Source organism: Labrus bergylta, chromosome 13, assembly GCF_963930695.1.
Source record: "Labrus bergylta chromosome 13, fLabBer1.1, whole genome shotgun sequence".
Lineage (NCBI taxonomy): Eukaryota > Metazoa > Chordata > Actinopteri > Labriformes > Labridae > Labrus > Labrus bergylta.
The window spans coordinates 4745853-4766190 of record NC_089207.1 but is presented as its reverse complement, the minus strand read 5'-3'; the positions used below and the strand labels follow the sequence as shown (position 1 = coordinate 4766190).

General features: G+C 40.4%; 1 protein-coding gene across 5 annotated transcripts in view; it reads right to left on the bottom strand.

The window, feature by feature from the left end:
* Positions 1-20338, bottom strand: part of mycbp2 (MYC binding protein 2) — a 71933-nt gene that overhangs the window by 42119 nt on the left and 9476 nt on the right. For 4 of the 5 annotated variants that reach the window (XM_065962116.1, XM_065962114.1, XM_065962115.1 and 1 more), the window contains exons 3-18: positions 17148-17363; positions 14847-15000; positions 14057-14253; positions 12551-12793; positions 11456-11527; positions 11221-11317; positions 11052-11125; positions 8983-9121; positions 8715-8791; positions 5493-5697; positions 5219-5383; positions 4933-5091; positions 4481-4685; positions 3155-3300; positions 2501-2611; positions 2082-2186 (exon numbers count right to left, since the gene is read on the bottom strand). In XM_065962116.1, the coding sequence (XP_065818188.1) occupies positions 2082-2186; positions 2501-2611; positions 3155-3300; positions 4481-4685; positions 4933-5091; positions 5219-5383; positions 5493-5697; positions 8715-8791; positions 8983-9121; positions 11052-11125; positions 11221-11317; positions 11456-11527; positions 12551-12793; positions 14057-14253; positions 14847-15000; positions 17148-17363 (2365 nt within the window). The remainder of the gene's footprint in view (positions 1-2081; positions 2187-2500; positions 2612-3154; positions 3301-4480; positions 4686-4932; positions 5092-5218; positions 5384-5492; positions 5698-8714; positions 8792-8982; positions 9122-11051; positions 11126-11220; positions 11318-11455; positions 11528-12550; positions 12794-14056; positions 14254-14846; positions 15001-17147; positions 17364-20338) is intronic. The other variant, XM_020652593.3, reaches the window with a different exon arrangement.

The window sequence follows — 20338 nt, the reverse complement described above, 5'->3', positions numbered from 1 at the left end:
ATAAAGAAGGACGTTCAGATGAGGTACTCCAAATAACAAAGCTTTCAGAGTTTATTTATCCCCATGAATGCTTCACCTAAAAGTGATTCAGCAACAACAACAAAAAAGCCTGAGTCTCTAAGCTGACATGGGGGGGGGGGGGGGGGGGGGGGGGCAACAATGATGCTCTGAAACAGAATCATTGTTCCACATCAAACCGGCCGTCTTATCTTATTAACAATGAGCTTCTACGGAAAAGATTTTAAAGATTCACATTTTAAAAAACGATGTTAACAACGACCAGGGCACTAAGCACCTTATTATCGGATGTTATATGACCTGCAACATGACTCACCCATCGTGATCAAATATAAAACAGCAGTTTGGGCAGATGTGGGTCATCCAGGCAGGGCCTTACAGAGACAGTATTTGAATTGCATTTCCACTTAACAGATTAAAGAAAAGAGACTGGAAAACATATTATATGCTCTACTAGGGAGTCCAGCCTCTTTTATTCTTTTACCCATGCTTCTAATCATTCAAATACAGCAAAGTTCAATATTTACATGCGTCATTGCGCTGAACAAAGCAGAGAATCCGGTCTGTGTCAAAGGCTAACAAAAAAAAAAAAGTCAGTTGGATGGTATTACACCCTCAGACACAGCTCAGACATAGCTAAAAATATATCTGCTCATTTACAACAAAAGGGGATGAGGTTAAATCAGAATCTGGCAAAGGGGGATGGAAAAAGGTTCAACAAACAAGGCTTGTCATGGTTCATCTGAGGTGGCTGCTGGTAACGTCAATACGGTGACAAGTAATGACAAGGCAGCTGAGAACAACGATAATAGATCAAATGTTGCCTCGGCATCCACCAGAGCACGCAAAGTATAAATATGTATGCGATGATGATAACTGTTATCAGTGACCTACCAGAGTATTTCACATACCAGGAATACAAACTGGAGTTTCTGAGGACGCCAACAATAAACAACAAACCACTGCCATGGAAAAACAAAAGCTGATATGCTTTGTTTTGTTTGGAGTGGAGTCCTTTGTTACACAAGTTTAAAAAGTGCTCCATTAAGAAAGATTGTTGTTGTTTTTACAGGAAATGTGAACAGATACATTCTTATCTGTAATGTAATATTATTCACTATGAGAAAAGTCAACAGTGTCACTTCAGAAGATGCTGTTTTTAACGTTCTCAGTCGTCTTTGTGGGTTGAGTAAGAAAGAAAAGAGGGATTTTTTTTGCCACAACCACAAAGTGTTATTCTGTAATCAAACTCTAGGGGGCCTGACATTGACTTTTTTTTTCCGATTAAAAAACATTTACAACATCTACATGTCAGTAGTTGGACATGTGTCAATTTCTTCTTTTTTGACAGCGATCATGTGTAATTGCTTATCTTATGAACGAGCGTAGGACATATTAGACTGCTGTGCCAAGTTCAGAGATATCTGAAGGTTTGTGAGAGATTTCTAAGCAAGTTATGTAGCGCGCTCCACATCTAAATCATATACCGGTATTTAAAAGAACTATTTTTATTTTTCTTCCGTCATATTTATCAGTTTGTCTCTATCTCTCTGGTGCTGTTCTTCTGTTTGTTATGCAGCCGTTGTCTGAACAAAGGGACAAATCAGCTGTTTAGGGAGTGATGGTAAATCCAGTTAGACAAGGACAATTGATTTCTTTTTAGGTGTTTAGAACAGCAGGGGATAGAGCAGGGATACTTTCTGAGGATTAGAAATGAAACAGTGCAACAAACCGCATTGACTTTGTAACTCAGTCTTCTCCTATGTTAATCTAATTAATAAAACGTTATGATAATGAGAGTCAGAGAGGAACCAGCCTGTTCCGATCGGTCTTTAAAAACCGGTCTTAAGACTTCACAGACATTTCTCCCCTGTGAGTCACTGTGATTGCATCCTGCCATCAGGCTTCATTGTGTGTTGTTTGTTACTATGAGACCAGGTGAAAAAATATAAGAGTCCTGCCGTCAAGAGAGTGAGAGAGAAGGTGGGCGGGACAGCCAGATTTTTGGAGATGAGGCAAAGTGGGTGTCTCTGCACCCGTTGAGTTAGTGAAAACCGTAGTACCTTTGTGCTTGTCCCGTTTATGCCTTAGTGCCTGAAGGGGTCTTATTCTGGCTAGGGCCTGCTCACGCTGGTTCATAAAAATGGGACCAGGAAAAAGAAGGGGGCCTGGGGGAGAAAGAAACTTTCACATGCATGCACAATGCTCACACATGGGAGAGAACACATGAATATACTACACCACAAGAACACACTCACACACTGAAAAAAATTATAAAAAGACACAAGCAAGGGGGATGTCACCAAGGCACAACACCCGAGCTCACACAGGGATTGCCATACTGTGTGCAAGTTTCACCCGAATCATTAACCTCCACCCGCACCAATTAATATTACTATATCATAGATTACTTCATTAGATCAAAAAAACAAAACACACGGGGTTTCCCATACATATCGTCCTGCTTATGTCTGATCCATACCTCTGCCCTCCTCCAGCCTGTGCCGGCGGTTGATCCTCTGCCGTTTCTCCTCCTGACGGATCTGAATGTGCTCCTCGATGTTCACGCCTGGAGGGGGAGGGACAGGCACAGCTGAAAACAAAAAAGGCCCCCCCATGTACAGGCAGCCGAGACAGGATGCAGGAGGGAGGAGGGCAGGGAAGACGGAGCAGAGCAAAACAAGACACACATCAATGAATGATGGAGAGATGTGATGGAGAAGCAGTGACTCTGCACAACACGAGATTTAAAAAAAAAAAAAAAAAAAAAAAAAAAGGATGAGCGGCGACAAGAATGCACAAAAATACTGCCTCCAAGCAAATGCAACAAATAAGTAGCAGGAGAAAATATAGCTTGCACACGACCCTGCTGAAAACATCCCATTATCGGTTTTTAATTCTGATCCAATTTATAAAAGGATCCAAAATACTGCAAACTGAAATGTCACGTTGTTAATGTAGACACATGAGACATTATCATGCGTATGATTTGGCTGCCTTTTTTTTTTAAATATATATAACTTTAAGTTGAATGTAAATCATGTGAATGATGATAAAAGTGGAGTTGTGAATTGTATATGAATGACAGAGCAAAGCAAAGGGGAGTGTAAAATATATATTCTGTTGATGGGCATACCTAGCAGCAGGTCCAGTGGAATCATCTCCTTCACAGCGTCGAAGATGCCTCTCTGTCTGGCTTCCTGACCGTCCAGCTCCCTGGCACACGCTTTGCAGCAGCCACACGCTGAACAGCCGGACTCTCCAGAGCCACAGCCGCAGATCCTGTTTGACAAAAACATACAAAGAGGAAAGGAATATTAATATTAAAGAACGATTGATTCATAACTATTATCAAAATGTCAACATTTACAAAATGTGCATTGTTTTTTTTGTTCATCCCATTACTTAGTAGAGAATCTGTCTTCTACTATTTTTGACTAATTACATTCCAGAAAACCAGAAGTACGGTACTAAAATAGCCAGAGCAGTCATTTTGATTTATTACACAGAATTAGCATTTAACGCTATTAATCAATTTAAAATGTAGAATCACATGGATTTTTTTTTAAGATTTATTTTTTGGCTTTTATTGAAGAGATAGGACAGTGGATACTGGATAGAGTCCAAAATCAGGGAGAGAGAGAGAGAGAGAGAGAGAGAGAGTGTGGGGATTAACATGAGGGAAAGGAGTTACAGGTCAGATTTGAACCTCGGCCGCCAGCTTGGTGGACAAAAGCCTCTATACATGTGGCTACTTGCGCCCAGATCACATGGAACTCTAATGGAAGGATGGGTAATGCAATAACCCTAACAAAGGGTTCAAATGAAAAAAACATCAACAAACAAAACCAGATCAAATAAGAACATGAATGTTATTTAATTTCATTCTTCCTTAACTCTTAGGACACAATAACTAATTAAAACATCACCAATATATGTTTTAACAGTATCTACCTTCATGGATATATAAACGATATATACCCTAATACGCTCACAACAATTCTCAGGAAAAACAAAACAACAATAAAAAAAGATAACTTAGAGAAGTATTTGTTTACAGGGGAAAAAAATGCATGAAATTATAATCTAAACATTCTTTTTAAGCTGTATTTTGGGTATTTTTATGCATTTATTGAGGGACGGGACAGTGGATAGCATCAGAAATCAGGGAGAGAGAGAGAGAATGGGGAATGACGAGGCAAAGGAACTCAAAGCCGGGCAGTCTGCTTTTTTAAGAACTAGTCTCTATACATGCAGGGCAAGAACTAACCACAAGGCCACCAGCGCCCCAAAAGCATCATTCTTAAATGTGAAATGTCCATTAATCTCCTCTAATAATGGTTGGTAGAGAAAACAGGGATTTAGGCTGTTTCAGGGGTTACTTTCCTTCTTGGTTCTCGTAAACACAGGTGCTTTTCAAATAACCATCTGTTCCCATTCCCCCATTTTAGTCTCTTCTTACCCTCCAGGCACTCTGTCTGGCCGTCCACTGCTGACACAGCTGGCTCCGTAGCCTGTGCAGTCTCCACACACTGTGCACACCATGCACTGGTCCAGCTTCCACTTGTGCATGCCTGGCTGACACATCATGCTCTTCTCTTCTTTCTCCTCCAGCTCGTCCTCCAGGTCCTCATCCATGGCTGTGGCCATGCTCTCCACACCAAAGGCTTCACAGAAACAAAAGACCCGTTTCAACAAAGTACAAAGACATAATATAAACAATGTTGTTGTCTGCTTATGTCTTTACTCAACTTTATTTATATGGAACCTTTCACACATAAAAGCATGCAACCCAAAATTGCTTCACAGAGGAACAACACAAAAAAAAGACTTGAACAAGGAAGACGGGAATTAATATTAAAGAAAAAGTAAATAAAATAAAGATAAATAAAATAAATAATTGTCTCTGCTTACCTTTCCCTGCCTGGCTCATGGCTCCCGTGTCTCTGCCACACTGGCCCTTGTTGTTCACTCCAAACGTCCACACTTCACCGCTCTTGGTCAGAACGCACGTATGGGCCTTACCCATAGCGACCTGAGTTACAAAGTGACCTTTGAGGTCTGTCACCTGGCCTGTAGACAAATAACAAGGGAGTGTGATTAACGTAAGGCATGTTTATTTTTTATAAGTATTTACTCTTTATGAAAGAAATGTAAACACAAAACAAAGGATTGGAGGTAGTAGTCCCAGTCCACTCACAGGTGCTGTCGCTGTAAATTGCATCTTTTCCAAACATGTACAGCTCTCCATCCTTGGTGACGATGCTGCTGCTTCCGTTGTTACATGCAGTGTACACCGCTGTCTTTGTCTCTAATTTGATCATCTTCTTGGGCTTGTATGGCTTGGGCTGTCTCCGACTTTTAGCTGCAAAGGTGAAAAAAAAAAAAGAAGACATATTTAGGAATCTCTGCTAAGACAAAAGATAGATAATAAGGTGTTTTAATTTTTTACAGATGATTTGAAATAAGCTTACTGGACTCTCCATCCTCTCCCTTGCTGGCAGAGCCCGTGAAGAACACACTTCCGTCTTCGGCCACGAGCAGTGCATGAGACCCATCATGGCCGACTGAGAACTGAGCAATCTTGGGGGACTTTGTTACGGGCAATTCCACCCACTTCCCTGCAGAAGGGCCTCCCTGCTTTATGCCCAGGCTCTGGTACTTTCCTGTGTAGTAGATCTGGGGAGGGGAGGGGGGGGGGGGTATAAAGAAAAAACACAGTTTTCTCATGAGCACTCTATGGCAGTGATTCTCTTATCTCTATCTACAGATTCTCTCCGTCAGATGATAGCCGATGGGTTCCAGGATTTGGTGACTCTTCTCTCTCTCTCAGGGTTCTTTGACAAGCTGTAGGAGGTTCTATTTCAAAAGGTTGACTTAAAAAATATCAGCCCAATGGAGGCTGACAACATGGCGTAATGGGACAATTCTATATGTATTATTTATTTACCTTTTATAAAATGTCTGGCTATGTACAATGTTTATGTGGGTGTGTCTGGTTTCTGTTGGTCCTTTTCGGGCCTGTGATATAATGTTGAAAATGAAAATAAAAAAAGACCCTGATCAAAAATATATATATCAGTCCAGCGTGAGCTTTCTAATAACTTTAGTAGGTGCAGGTGGAAATTTTCAAACAATTACAGGAAACAAATGAAGCGCAGAGTATTTTTCAGTTACAGTTCAAAGGTTGTTGTTTAGTCGATCAGGAACAGGTAGCACAGAGGTATACTCTACTTCTTTATGAAGACTTTTACTAAATATCTTTTGCACTGGTCAGGTAGAACTACGCATACAAACAGTATTTCAAAGGGTGCGCATTATTCAAAAATATTCAAATTGTTTCAAATATTCAAACGGCGATGGTTACATGAGGACACATGTGAAGGCTGCTGAAGGAGTTGAGAGTCGTTACAACAATATTAATCCAACATTCAGTCACAAAAGCATTGTGTTCAGAGGAAAAAGCAACCTCTAAACAAACAAAAAAAATTGAGCGTTAACTCCTTTATGGAATAGCAAATTTGTGACATTTTGACAAGCCCAAGCGACACGTTAAGTTTGTGCATAGCTAAAGGTCAGCTGCTCCTATTTTTACCCAAACAGCCTGTCAGGGTTAAGGTAATCTGTAGATAATGAGAGCGGTGAGATTAGGCCTCTACACAGACACAGAAATGTGCAACAGGACTGCTATCTACAAAAGAAGTACACTGTACCACACCTACAGTACAGAGGCACACAGCCACACCCTCCACACACCCAAACAAACCTCATAGTTAGAATTCTCTTCTCTTACTAAAAGAGCCTGCATCAAAATGTGAAGTATCTTCCTCCTGAAAGAAAGGCATCCTTATAGTGGCTGGGTCTCTTCTAACTCTGAATGAAAATGTTATTTTATCCGAAAGTAATAAACATAATATCCATGTTCATGTTTGTGATTCTACATTAACTTTCACCTGCACTGGGCACCGGTTTGGTTTCCTGAAGGTGGATATTTAAAAAAAGAAGAGGTGGAAAGTAGTGAATTACATTTACTCCTGTTACTGTAATTGAGTCGTTCTTTTGTGTACTTTTTAAGTCGTTTTTTAACATCCGTAATTTTACTTTTAACTTAAATAGGTTTTGTTTGAAGTTATGTACTTTGCTACATTTTAAATCACATCTGTTACAGAGTTTAAAAAAAGTGTAGGCACTAGGCCTGAATACAAAACAGAAGAAAAAAATGGCACTTTATACCTCCCTGAGAGTTTAAAATGTTGTGTGCCAACTTGTCTAATTTTGTCATTGAACTTTAATTTGTAAAGATTTGCCTTAAATTAAAAGCTAGTTTGAGATTTAAATCCTCTTGTTCCTTTATGCACTACACCGCAGAGATCCGTTTTAGTAAAATATAAAACAATCTACTTTTTACTTTTACTTCAGTACATGTTTAAACTGGTAATTATACTTGTCCTCAAGTAAAGTTTCATCAAAGTAATAGTTCTTTTAACTTTAGAATATTTTTAGTACTCTTTCCGTCTCTGTTAAAAAGACCAAAGCCGCTGCTCATCAGGCTGAAATTCTTTAATCACATCCCGTTAGTTAAGCAGCGACGTAACTTTATAAGCTCATCTATTCATCAACATCAATTAGAAAATGTCAACTAGATGACTAAGTGTAGACAAACACTATTATTACCAACACGCCAGATTAACTCTGCATTAAAGTTGAACAAGGACTTCATTATTATTAAAGTAAGACATCCAATAGTCTCAGTTTACGACATGGCTACCACTAAAACGATAGCTCTCTATTTATAATTTTCTATTTCTATTTTCAAATAGAGATTTGAGCTGTACATTTGTCCTTCCTTCTTAATTTTAGGCTGTTAAATGACAGAAAATAATTTTAAAACAAAGACTTAAGTGAAATGTACATGATTAAGAAGGATTTGTTTCAATGTTTTAACGACAAAACTTTTGGCTTTATGGATGTCATTTATTCACACTGAAGCCCTGATGGCCAACAATGGAGCCCCTTATTGTAATATAAAATGTATTTCATGTAAACTGTATGGCAACATTTAGGTAAAAGGGTTATAGTTATATCAGAAAGAGAAGTATCAATAACAAGTCAAATTCCTAGTTTTTCAGATTTTAGGAAATTAATTTTACATGGATTATTTTAACACATTTTACTCATTGAGTTATATCAGTGTTTCATAAACTATTGATATCATAATATTATGTACGGTATTTATCAATGCTTAATCTTCGCCCGAAACTGTTCAAATAAAAGTTATATTTCCGAAAATAGTCAATAGTCAAAAGCTTCCTGAAAAGAGTTTGAAAAGGAGGAAAAAAATCGACATCAATAAAAAAATAATTCAGTTTGAGAGTGAAGGGCCAACAAATATTTCCAAAACAAGAAAACAATGTCCTATTGTTATGCTCGAATACGGTCTGCTCCCCGAGCAATCGGACTAAATGTAACTAAATACAGATGTTGTGAACTACGACTATGACGAGTTTGTATAATTGTGGATTCATGTGGTCGGTAAGTAATAAGGGGAAAACTCATGAGGGGAACAATATGACCCAACCTCTGGGGCGGGGGGGGGTCATAAGTATCAGGTCTGTCATGAGCAATTTCTAGCTGATAAAGCTTTCCAATCTCTTAAACATCTGAGGCACACCACCGAAGAAGAGCTTCACTTTTACCTTTCCCGAGGCAGTTTTCATCAGAGCAAACTCCCTGCCCGCTCCAAGCAATGCTGCCTCTTCATCAAAGCCTGTGCCTGGAAGAACAAAATACTACTTAGAGCCAAATATATAACAAAAACATAAATAAGGTCAGCGTGTACGCCTTTTTGTATTGCACAATTTCCAACACCTTGTACACACGTATTATGAATTGTATGGTGCGCATATGAAAGTAGCTTCCCACCCACACTCCGATATAGTTATGAGTATGTTTTGATTCACTTACTGATGATGTGCAGATCCTTCTCGAGGTCAAAGAGAGAGATGCCGCAGGCGTGCAGACATTTCCTTGCCAGCTTCAGCTGCAGTTCCTGCTGCAGGGCCGGGTCCGAGCTCATGGTGTAGATCCGCACCACGAAACCATCCTGAAAGAGTCAGAGCCAACAGGAGGAAAACTCTGCTTAGTTTCATGACTCAGCTTCTTTTTTTTTTTACAGCGGTAGTCCATTAACAACGTTAGGACACAAGTTGCCAGTGATCCAATGTGAACATTTCTCTGCTTCACCTGACTGAACGAGTCAATTAAAATGAATACATCTGCAGAATTCACTCATTCTTCCTGAAAAGGGCGAGAAAAAAATATTACGATCACTTTCATGAATGCACAATCAACAGTAAGTATGAGATGGAAATCTATATTCAGAGTACGGACATGATCGATTCCAAGGCAGTACAATAAACAAATTTGGAAATTGTTAAATTATGTCAAAATAATTCCTGTTAAAGTATCACTGGGGACACAATGTTTGGATATTAGCGGCTACAAGAGCATGTGTGTTGACGTTCTGGGGAATGGGGTTCAATTTAAGAGAAATGTGCCTCATATATCCTAATGTGCTGGATGAAGTTTGGATTAACACAAGGATTATACCTTATAGATGGATAAGTCTATCAACTGTAGCTGCAGTGTGTTTGTGTCAATCCACTGGGAGCGTGCCAGGGGTTTTAAAATCCACGCATCCAGATGTGCAATCTCAGCAACAAGAGCAACTTTCAACACCCGCAGTGTTAAGTGTAAAAAGCATATCCACTCATCTCAAACGCGCCATGAAGGGTGTGACGACCAACATGCACAGGTCACACACTTTGACTCAAAAGCTGTGCAGGCAGAAATGTGGGTTAGTCGGACTGCAGGGGATGTGGCTGAAATTGGTAATATACAAGAGAGGAACGGAGAAAAGAGCGGACCACAATGAGGACACAATTAGGAGGCGTGCGGCGATGGATGAAAGGTAGCGCGGGGATGAGTTTGGTTTCTGCTGAGTGGAAATGAAGACGGACTCATCTGTTGAGCTTTGAGTCCTGCAGAGAGGACAAGCTTAACTCTTCCTTCGACTATCTCCTTGACCACCAATGATTTACCTACATAACCCTCATCCTCTACTTCCTGCTCCTGAAACCCTTCATTATGTCTCTCGTGTTTACTTCTCTCAATCATTTAGTGATATTTTGGGTTTGTTTGCATTTTCCCAAAGCTTCATTATGATGCATGCAGATTCTGAGAACTCCCCCGACGCAGTGTCCCACCCCCTTGATTAGCCTTGAAACTGCTAAGAACGAAAGCTAGCCGCACTGGCAGATATATAGATTTCACCCCCCCCTCCACCACTCACATTACAGAGTGCTTATGCAGATAGCTGCTTCAGAGATTAAGCTCTCTGGAGAATACACACATCTGGTGCCACTGCCCTCACTGCCACGCCCATACATACACACACGCACATACACACACGCATTACGCACTCCCACATATAAACTCAGACACAGCAGGACCCCCCCCCCCCCTCTGTGTCACAGCTGGTGATCAGCTGAGGGCCTGTCAGAGTGAGGCTGGGGCCTAAAACAGCAGTGACAGATAATTCACAAGGGCATCACAAGAGGGACAAGTACCCTCAATTTAAATTAGAAGAGATTTGTTTGTCATGTGGGGAACAAAGCATACCAAAAAAAAGGGGCGTTAAAGGGGCACATTCGTGCAAAATAGAGAATAAAAACAATAAAATAAAACACATTTCAACATGCAAATTGGAAGAGCAGAGGATCAAAACACATCTTCTGATTAGCAGACAGCCACACTGTCACGCTGGAGCCTCATGTACAGTGTGTCTCATGTCACCATATTCTCTCTGACAAGTCCTTTTTTTTTTTGCGTTTTGCGGATTTTAGTGTTTTCAAATCCCGTTTAAGCATTAGTAATCTGGACAGTCTAATCCCCATTATCAATTGTATTATTTTGAAGAGCCAAAGATAGATTCTACATGTTTTTTTATCATGCAGCAGAAACAGTAAACTCACATCTTTGCAGGCTGCGATCTGGTTGATGTACTCTCCGTCAGTGAAGATGATGTTCTGTCCGTCTGCATGTTGACCTGCAAAAAGCAGCAAAGTGACAGTGAATAACCATAACTATTTTATTACGTGGGATTAAAATGTTTTAACTCCCGTGAGGTTGTTTTTTATTCACCTGGCATGGTGACAGTCCCCTCGTGCTCCAGAGTCTCCGGGTTGATCTTGAGGGCCGACATTGTGTGGTTGCATGTGTCCCGATACAACAAAAACCCCTGAAACCCACAAACACTGCTGATGATATACAATTTATAAAACTTACACTCAGAAATGCAGTTGACATTGATTAAGATTATACTGACGTTAAACAAGCGAATGAATTTGAACATCTTTCTGAAGGCTGTGCGACATACCTGAGCGAAGCCCAGCCATGACCTCTTCTCCTTTCTGTTCCTGATGCGAGACGTGGAGTTGTACACGTGGCCCTGTAAAGCAATCATAAGATATGTGCTACCAACCACAAACACTTACAATTACTGTTGACAATTCTACACTCTAGGTAACAAATATAAAAGTTATTAAAATCTTCAAAGCAAAGCATAAATACTAGTAAAGCTCTCTACTGCTAACATGAAAATACACTGTAAATGGTGCCTTTATGGTTCAACTCTATTTTGTGCACCAATTCAGGGTTAAATCAATTTCATACCGAAGTATGAAAATACAGGAACATGTCTCAGTGTCATTAAAAGTCACATATTATGCAATATCCACTTTACCATGTTTTCCTAAATCTAATGCTGTATGTGTCACTAGTCTGTTTACAAACCCCCTTAATTATGAGAAAAGTCCATCCTCTCCATCTTTTGCCTGCTCCACTTTTCAGAAAATGTGTACTCAAACAGGCCGTTTGGAGATTTTCCCCTCATGACATCACAAAGGGGAGTAACCCCTCCCCCAGGTGGATGACACTCCCACTGCTAGGTGTTTGTTCTGCTCTCTGAGTCTGCTTTTACACCATTAACAATAGCGTACGGTGCAAGAAAGCCAGAGCCACACCCCCTTCCAGAGAGGGGGGCGTGGTCAGACACAGCTCATTTACATTTAAAGCTACAGACACAGAAACAGCCTGTTCTGAGCAGGGCTGAAATCGAGGGGTTTATAGGCATGATCAAATACAGGATCAGAGTGGATTTAAAACAAAAAACTTTTTGGGGAGCTCTGAGGCTTATTTCAACTGGTTGAAAAGGAGGGGAATATGTGACCTTTAAATACCTTAGTCGGAATCAAATCCTGTGACAAGCTTTGAGAATTTCTGTATAATAAACCCATTCTTCAAGATTATGGTCTGGTTAACTATTTTTGTCCATGTGTAGGCACCAGTACTAAAATTACCAGTTAAAAACTCCTCATATTCTGATAACATGTCTGAGAAATTTTAAATCAACAAACTTCAACATGTGCTTATCACTTGACAATGACCACATGAAGCTTTGAGCGCTACACACCCTGACAGTGCCGCTGTATCCCGAGCCCACTTTGTAGAGTCCGTCCTTGCAGAGCAGATACAGGAAGGAACCATCGGTCTGCAGAAGACAGCGCTCATCATCATCAATGGACACTTCTTTCAGGACCCACTTGTTCATCAGGGCTGCGCGTTTGATGCCATTCCCAAACCAGTCCTGGATTTGAATCTTTCCAACCAGGACGGCCTGCACGCTCCTCTGGAGTGCATTCAGGATGGTTGGCACCTGGTGAGATTTAAGGAAAGAACAAGGATGCTGGGTGAAGACAGCAGGATTGCAAAACTCTTATGCAACACATTTTGGCGTATTTTGTGAAGTATACAATGTACCAGGTGGGAGATGAGCTGTGAGCATCACTGCTGCTTACTGAGTCACATTCTCATTTTAGTACCTGACCCTGCAGTTACTATAACTGATCATTTCCCCTCTTCATATTCTGCATGAATGCATTTTCACACACTGGGGTTCCCCCCCCCCCCCCACCCCAAAAAAAAGTTAGTCCCTGCACACATTTTCAAATAATTTCCATGGTATGGTACAACACACACACACAGCTGATGTCAGTTCACACACTCACAAAACTACACACACACAGGCTCGCACATCGCGTAAGCCCACGCTTCCCGCCAGCCTGCCTGCTTCAGCGGTGACTCACAGTTCAGTCAATGTCTACAATATCAGGAAAAAGAAAAACACACAGTCCTATCTCTGTGGGGGATACATGTGTGAGGTCATAACGTCTCACTGCAGTACCACTACAGTTCAGTGGGTTTTTTTCAGTATGCAGGTAAAGGGGAAGTTTTTTTAAAGAGGGGTTTAATAATGAGCAGAAGCAATGACAAGAAATAAAGAGAAAGAGACAGGGAGAGAGGACAAGATAGATATTGAAGCAAACAGATCGCCAGCTAATTAGTGTATAAAATGCAGACAAGGTAACCCAATCAAACAGGAGAATCAGAGAGGCTTGACATTTAAAAAAATTTAATTTGTGTTGCCCAGACACCGCCCTGAGTCTCCCTGCTGAAGGGAAATGTTTGGAGGATCCATAGATCATGTTATGTTTAAAAAAAAGAACTTCAGCGCTCATTTTTTCTCATTTTAAGGATTAATAATTTTGGGTAAGGGGTACCAATGTCTTTTTTGGATGGAAAACTTAATTAAAAACATAAATGTGTGTGTAAATATTATGTCATTCCAACTTGTGCTTTAACAAAGAGAACTATCATGATCACCTGGAATTTAATTTCAAAGAGAGAGGCCTTTAAAAAAAAAAAAATGTTGAAAGAATGTGCTCGTATCTGATTATCAATAGTTACTTGCGCCAGGAAAGCAAAGTGTAACAAAATAATACCAGTGCCAAGAACATTTAGGAATGACTAACTTGTATTTTAAACGCCAGATGCAGCAAAAAAAAAAAAAAAAAGGACATTGCAATTGGGTGTTTTACTGGACAGTTTTCAGTGTAATTGCTCACAATGAGTTAATTACCTGTATCGTCTGGCAGGCATGGCTGCCGTTGTTGGTGAGGATGGCAGAGACCGCCTGCAGGATTTTGCCGGTGTCTCCCCAGGCCACCACCAGACTGAAGAGGCAGGCGCAGGACAGAGCGGTGATGGCCTGTCCTGTCGGGTCGTTGGGCCCCGTGCTCCGAACCGTGGTCTCCAACAACAACTGGAATAGAGACTCTGAGGAGGCACACAAGTGGATGACGGGTTAGATATATGTGAACATAGAAAGATGGGATTGTTGTGTCATAGAAACCAAAAGTACAAGACATCTTAGCAATTAACTACAGCATTGACAAGATCATTAGGAACAGCAATCAACATATAGATTCTTGAGCTGTTAAAGCAGGGTTTCCCACACAAGCAGCCCAGGTACATTTACCACCACCTAAGAAACCAGGCTGAACTTTTTTACTATCCATATACGATCTCCATCTACGATCAATATTCTAGTTGACGAACTGCACTCCCTTTCTATCAGTTGAGTACGTGCTGCAAGTTAAGTAACGCCTGTGTGCTCTGCAGGTGATCATAGAGAGAGAGAGAGAGAGAGAGAGAGACATCTACTGTGGTAAGAGAGGGGAATAACAGTGTCTGTGTGTTTGTGTGTGTGCTTGTGCATGAGTATTTCAGGGAAGCTGGATGAGCAAATGAAAGTTGTCAGTGAACAAATAAAATGCATTAGAGATTTAAAGTCAACCTCACTTGATTGTAATAGATTACACACCTGCACATTATCATCTTCTATGGTGTAAGTGCATGCAGAGCCTTACCTAGCACATCAGGGGGCTCAGTCTGGAAGCCCTCAGGCTGTTGTCCCTGCAGCATGTCCAACAAGGCCTGCAGGCTCCGCAGGCACAGTGAAGGGTGAGAGAACCGGGTCTCTTTAATCAGCTCAAATACCCCACAAAGGCCAATGCCAATGATCTGCACACACAGAGAAAGAAGCACACGTCAATGAGCTCATGAACATCATGCCACACAGGCTGGCGGTTGCCACTTCTATCAGCAATTTAAGTGGGAACGTACTGACATTGAGGCACAGAATTGATAAACTGAAGGTGAAGGTGGACGGTGGATTTAACAACATGGCCTCGTCTCTCTACAGTTATAAAACCTACATTTAGCCCACAGTGTGTAGAGACACTACTGCTGACTTCAACATCCACCACTAACATTGAGTCTAATCACAGACCCACTTGAGTGGAGAAGGGAGGCAGGCAAAGGAGTTTGGCCTAGAAAAGAAGACGTGTTTTCTATCTTTTTAGAAGCTTGTAAGCGAATCAAATTATGCCCCAATGGTCCTTCCTTTCTCAGCTACGCATCAGAGTTTCAAAACAAATGTACACCAGAGCAGACGAACAATGGATAACACAAAAGCAGATAGAGAAGAAAATAAGACATGCACAGTTAAGTACTAAACATTATTTGAATTGGATCAATAGATATTAAGTAGATATTCTCGATATTTATGCGTATTAGATTATTATTATAGACATAACAACCAATGTGAATATTATAACATATATGTTAAAATAAACACAAAAACAGACACATTCTCTAATGATGCTCGGCTCGAAACAAACTGTTACAAGTCCTAAACATGCCTAAAATATTACATCAAACGTTTATGTAAATGGTCTTAAAAAGAAAGACACTGATAATCTTTCCACTTAACCGTGATGATTGTATACTGAAACAACAAAACATTGAGAAATGGATGTGTTCTTTTCACTTTGTCCCATTCACTAGTTTATAAACGGAAAAATCCTTTAAATCTGTTCAACTCCGTCATTACATTTTGAAAAGAGTCTTTTGCTATATTTTACACTACTGTATATGTAAGACAGATTGTATTTTTTTTATACATTTCTTAACATTTTCATTAGTTCTTTCGACTAACTTTATCTTTCAATCTTTTCTTGCAATGCATCATACCACAGAAATTTAGAAATCTCTTCTGTGTAAAACTTTTTTCCATGAATAGGATTCAGATTTTGAATCTATATGCCTCTTTTTTTAAAGGTTCTTTTGGGGGCTTTTTATGCCTTTATTAGAGAGACAGGACAATGGATAGAGTTAGAAACCAGGGAGAGAGAGAGTGGGTAAATGACAGGCGGGAAAAAGAGCCACAGGTCAGATTCAAACTTGGGCCTCCATGGAGGACTAAAGCCTCCGCACATGGGGGTGGGCACAAACCAACCACTGTCCACTATCATAAAACACAAGCTTAAATCAACATGCAGTTCTCTAAACACACATGTAAGCCTCAAACACACATCACTGTTCAATAACTCTCAGTGATGTCATACTGTGACAGGGGTTGTGCCGTTGTCATGAGCCTTTTAAAAAAGGCAACCCAGACTGTATGAGAGAAAAGTAGGGCATAATTCATGTATTCTAAAGATATCTCTGGAGCCTAATCCTTAACTACATTGTACAATTCATGCTCAGCTCATTTTTAGGTGCCTCTGCTGCTTCACTTCAAATTATCATGGAACTGTAAGGGAGCAGCCTTTTTGGAAAGACAGCAAACAGACATATCTTTATCCCTTAATTCTGCTATTATGTCATAGAAACCACAATAATCCTTTTGAAAATTGACTCTTATATGCTTCTGTGTTGTATCTGTCTGTTGCAAATGGCTCTCCAGTCTTATTTAATCATGCATTTAAGGAACACCTTCCTTTTGAATAGGGGAAACTTATTGTCACAGGTAAGTGTTCACAACGCAAATAAGAGCGTGCATTGCATACTATTATATTTTGTCTCCAGGTGCAATAAAAAGGTTCATTTTTAATCAAAGCTGTTATGGAGTAGGAAAGCTAAAGCAGCAGGCTCACAGAGAAGAGGGAGTAAGGGAATTAAAGCAGAGGCTGTAATCCTGTGTGGGGGTTTCAAACCTCTAGTAAAGTGACACCAATTATCACAACAACAACAAAAAAAAAGGATGAGTCCTATACACCAGCCCAGGATGATAAAGGATCCTTGTATCCTCATGTTAGAGGGCACAGGCAGGCTCTCGCCTCGATATCAAGCTCTGCTACAGCCACAGAAGCACAGCGAACACCAACCTTTGGCAGCTTCACGGCTGGCTCGCGGTACTCTTCCTCCTCCTCGCTGTCCGAGTCTCCACTCTGCACCGAGCTCCTGGAGGCGAGTGCCAGAGAGGCCTCTCTCTGCTGCCAGTCCAGCACACAGTGCCGCACGTTGCAGTAGACATTGAATGCAGAAGGGTTGCTGTGCAGCTTGATGTCCGGCACGAAGAGGGCTCCATCTAGACTCTCAGACTGCGCAGAAAGCAAAGAGAGAGATTGTCAGTTGGGAGCATCGATTATCATTTGTAAACCACAACGCTATTTATAAACAAAGTTCATTCTTTGAGTGAGTGTTAATGTTAAACTTTGTGTATATACACTAGGGCTATCAGCATTAACTTAAGGTCTCAAATTAATGCATTCTTCTTTTCTTATGTCTCCCTGTAGTCAAAGCAATGGAAAACAACAACTCCACTGCATCTTTGAACGCCTTGTTTCACTTAAAAAAATCTACCAATACTGAGAAAACAAGCAGTGACTGTCAACTAGAGGAGCGTAAATAATGTTTTAATGTGACCTTTCGTGTGGAGCTGGTCAGTATTGGACAAAGTTTTCCAGTATTTGTTGATGGTAGCAGCCACTTGGTCTGAACCAAAGCTTTGAAAAAGGGGACATATTGCTGCATATTGGTTTTGACCTGTGTCATGTCATCACAGCCTTATTTATAACACGTCAAACATTATGTATCATGGACCAGCAGTGTGTTCCATCGTTTATGCTTATAACCAAGGTTGTCATCATGTACAATACTTTGAAACTTTTCAAAGCAGGTGATTCAAAATAATTATTCAATTTCTGTTTCTTGAGACATATTTTCAACCCAGAGCTGCTGCAAGAGAAAGAGAAAGAGAGCAGTCGGGTCTGTTCAACTTCTCAGCAACTACTGAGATTCTGAAGTCCTTTTAGCGTCTCATAATGCGTTTTTGTCGGTTACAAACAGAGAGCCAAGGAGTGACACTGTCTCAATTGCACAAATACATTGCCCGACTTCAGTTCCAATACGTTGCCATTGTATTTGTGCAATTAAGACATTATTCGTGCAGGAGTCAGCTCGCAATATTATGTTATTAAAAGCCATAAATTATTACTCAGCAGTGGATGCCTAGGACTTCTATTTGTGTTTCTCTCTCATCAAAGTAGATATAAATATGGTTTAATATTAACTGACCTGCATCATGACAACCCTAGTTGTGTAACTGAAATGCTCATTAGTAATTCAGTTCCTTAAGAAGAAACAAATATCAAAGTACACCCACTACTGGTATGCCTAACCAACACATTTAACAAACACAAGTTGGGTAACGTCTCCTTCACAATAAAAGTCACACATGAGAACTCCTCAGAGTTTTAGGCTCCAAGTATAATTCCAAGGACTGTACATTTTTTCACTTGAAACAAATGATATAACAACAATATGTCATGACTCGTGAGTGTAAAGGTCTGTTGACAGTTCGTCTTTCCACCCTCTGTTCAGTCATTGTCCTCATGTTAGTGAGAAACTTGTGACATGAAATGACTCCTCCTCCAGTGTTGACTCCTTCAGGAGGCTCCCTTTTGTACACACACTGGGCTTGGCAAGGGTTTTACCAGCTCGCCTATTGGAGTTACAAAATGGCTTACTTAACATTTTTTACATAACCAATGCAGAGAGAGATCTGAGTTGTGTTCAGTGTGAAGTCAGAGAATTCAAATAGTCCTTAAGTCAAAAACAGAAAATGACTACAGTAAAAAAGTTGTTTCATTTTCAAAACAAAAGGAAGTCTAATGTAGACTGATCAATTTCATTATAGGGGTTTTGTTGTTGTATTGTATTGCCTTAAAAAAGGACATTTTATTATACTGAGTCTGCACTCGGAATCCAACAATTCTCAATTTAATATTGAACCATTCGGTGCGGGATCCACAGTTCAATACACACTTGCGGTATTGCGTTTTTGCGTACAACCAGCTTCCCTACATTCTATTTCTCATTGAATTGGCTTCTCTTTGTATGTGCCTGTAAGTCCATATGCTGGGATAAGGAAAACCCACCGCCTGAGAGGGAACTGCTAGCATAATATAATGATGCAACTTTGATACAGGACGAGTCTTTCAATCAAAAGAGAACTCCAAAAGTTATATTTACTTACCAGGATTTTACGGTACTTGATATGCTCACATCGTCTGATATTATCAGCTGGCCGATTAATCGATCCGGCTCCAATAAATATCTATATTTAAAAATACTGAAATGTCTTCCCATTTGTACAGCGGGTCAACATGGCACTACTTAAACAACTACCTTCTTTTCACTGAGACTATAAACCATTCACCAGGAAAAGTGTATAAATGAAAAAGTGAGTTTGCTTTAAAGTAAAATAAAGAAATAGTTATGGAATTTAAGAATTGCCCCTTTTCATTAACCGCTTGCTGTTCCTGTAAGAATTTGCCCAAAACTCCAAAGAATGGGATACCGGAACACCGTCAGAACCGAACCGAACCGAAAACTGTGACCAAAAAAACCAAGGTACGTATTGAACCGTGGGCTGGCTCTATTGTTGCTTCCCTAGTCTGCACCAATTGATATAAATGAATAGGACAAGCCAACAGGGACAATTAACAATAAAATCATTAGAGCAAAGCTTAAGCATTTAGCTCCCAATAATCATTATGATTAGAGAAACAGAATTCCACACAGAAACTTGATAAGCTAACTAATTGATAAGCTTCCTCAATCTTACCAAGCAAAGCATTTTTTAACTACAGTCCCGAGGCAACCTCTAGAGAACGGTGTTGATCGATTGTAGCTCTCCTGCAGTGTTGCGCTTTGGGCATCCCAATCACAGAGTGGTGATGTCATCTATTTGGGGAGAGAGGTCATTCATTCTCAGCTCAAACCAGTGGGGAGTGAGGGATATTAGCTGCTCTCCCGTCTAACAGCACTGGCTACATAGCTCCCCTGGCTTACTGCTTGAGAAGCAGTTGTGACAAAGTGCCTGTGCAGCCGTTCACAAAAGGAGCACACAGAAAAGGGCACTTTATACGCCTTCAAAATCTAGAGTTAATAACCCAAACCAAGAAGCAAGGAGGAGAAAAATGGGTTTCTTGGGAGATGGCAGTGACACAAAAGGGTGGAGCAGAGTCCTAAACACAGCAATGTTGGGGCTGATTATCTCAGATGGGGAGCT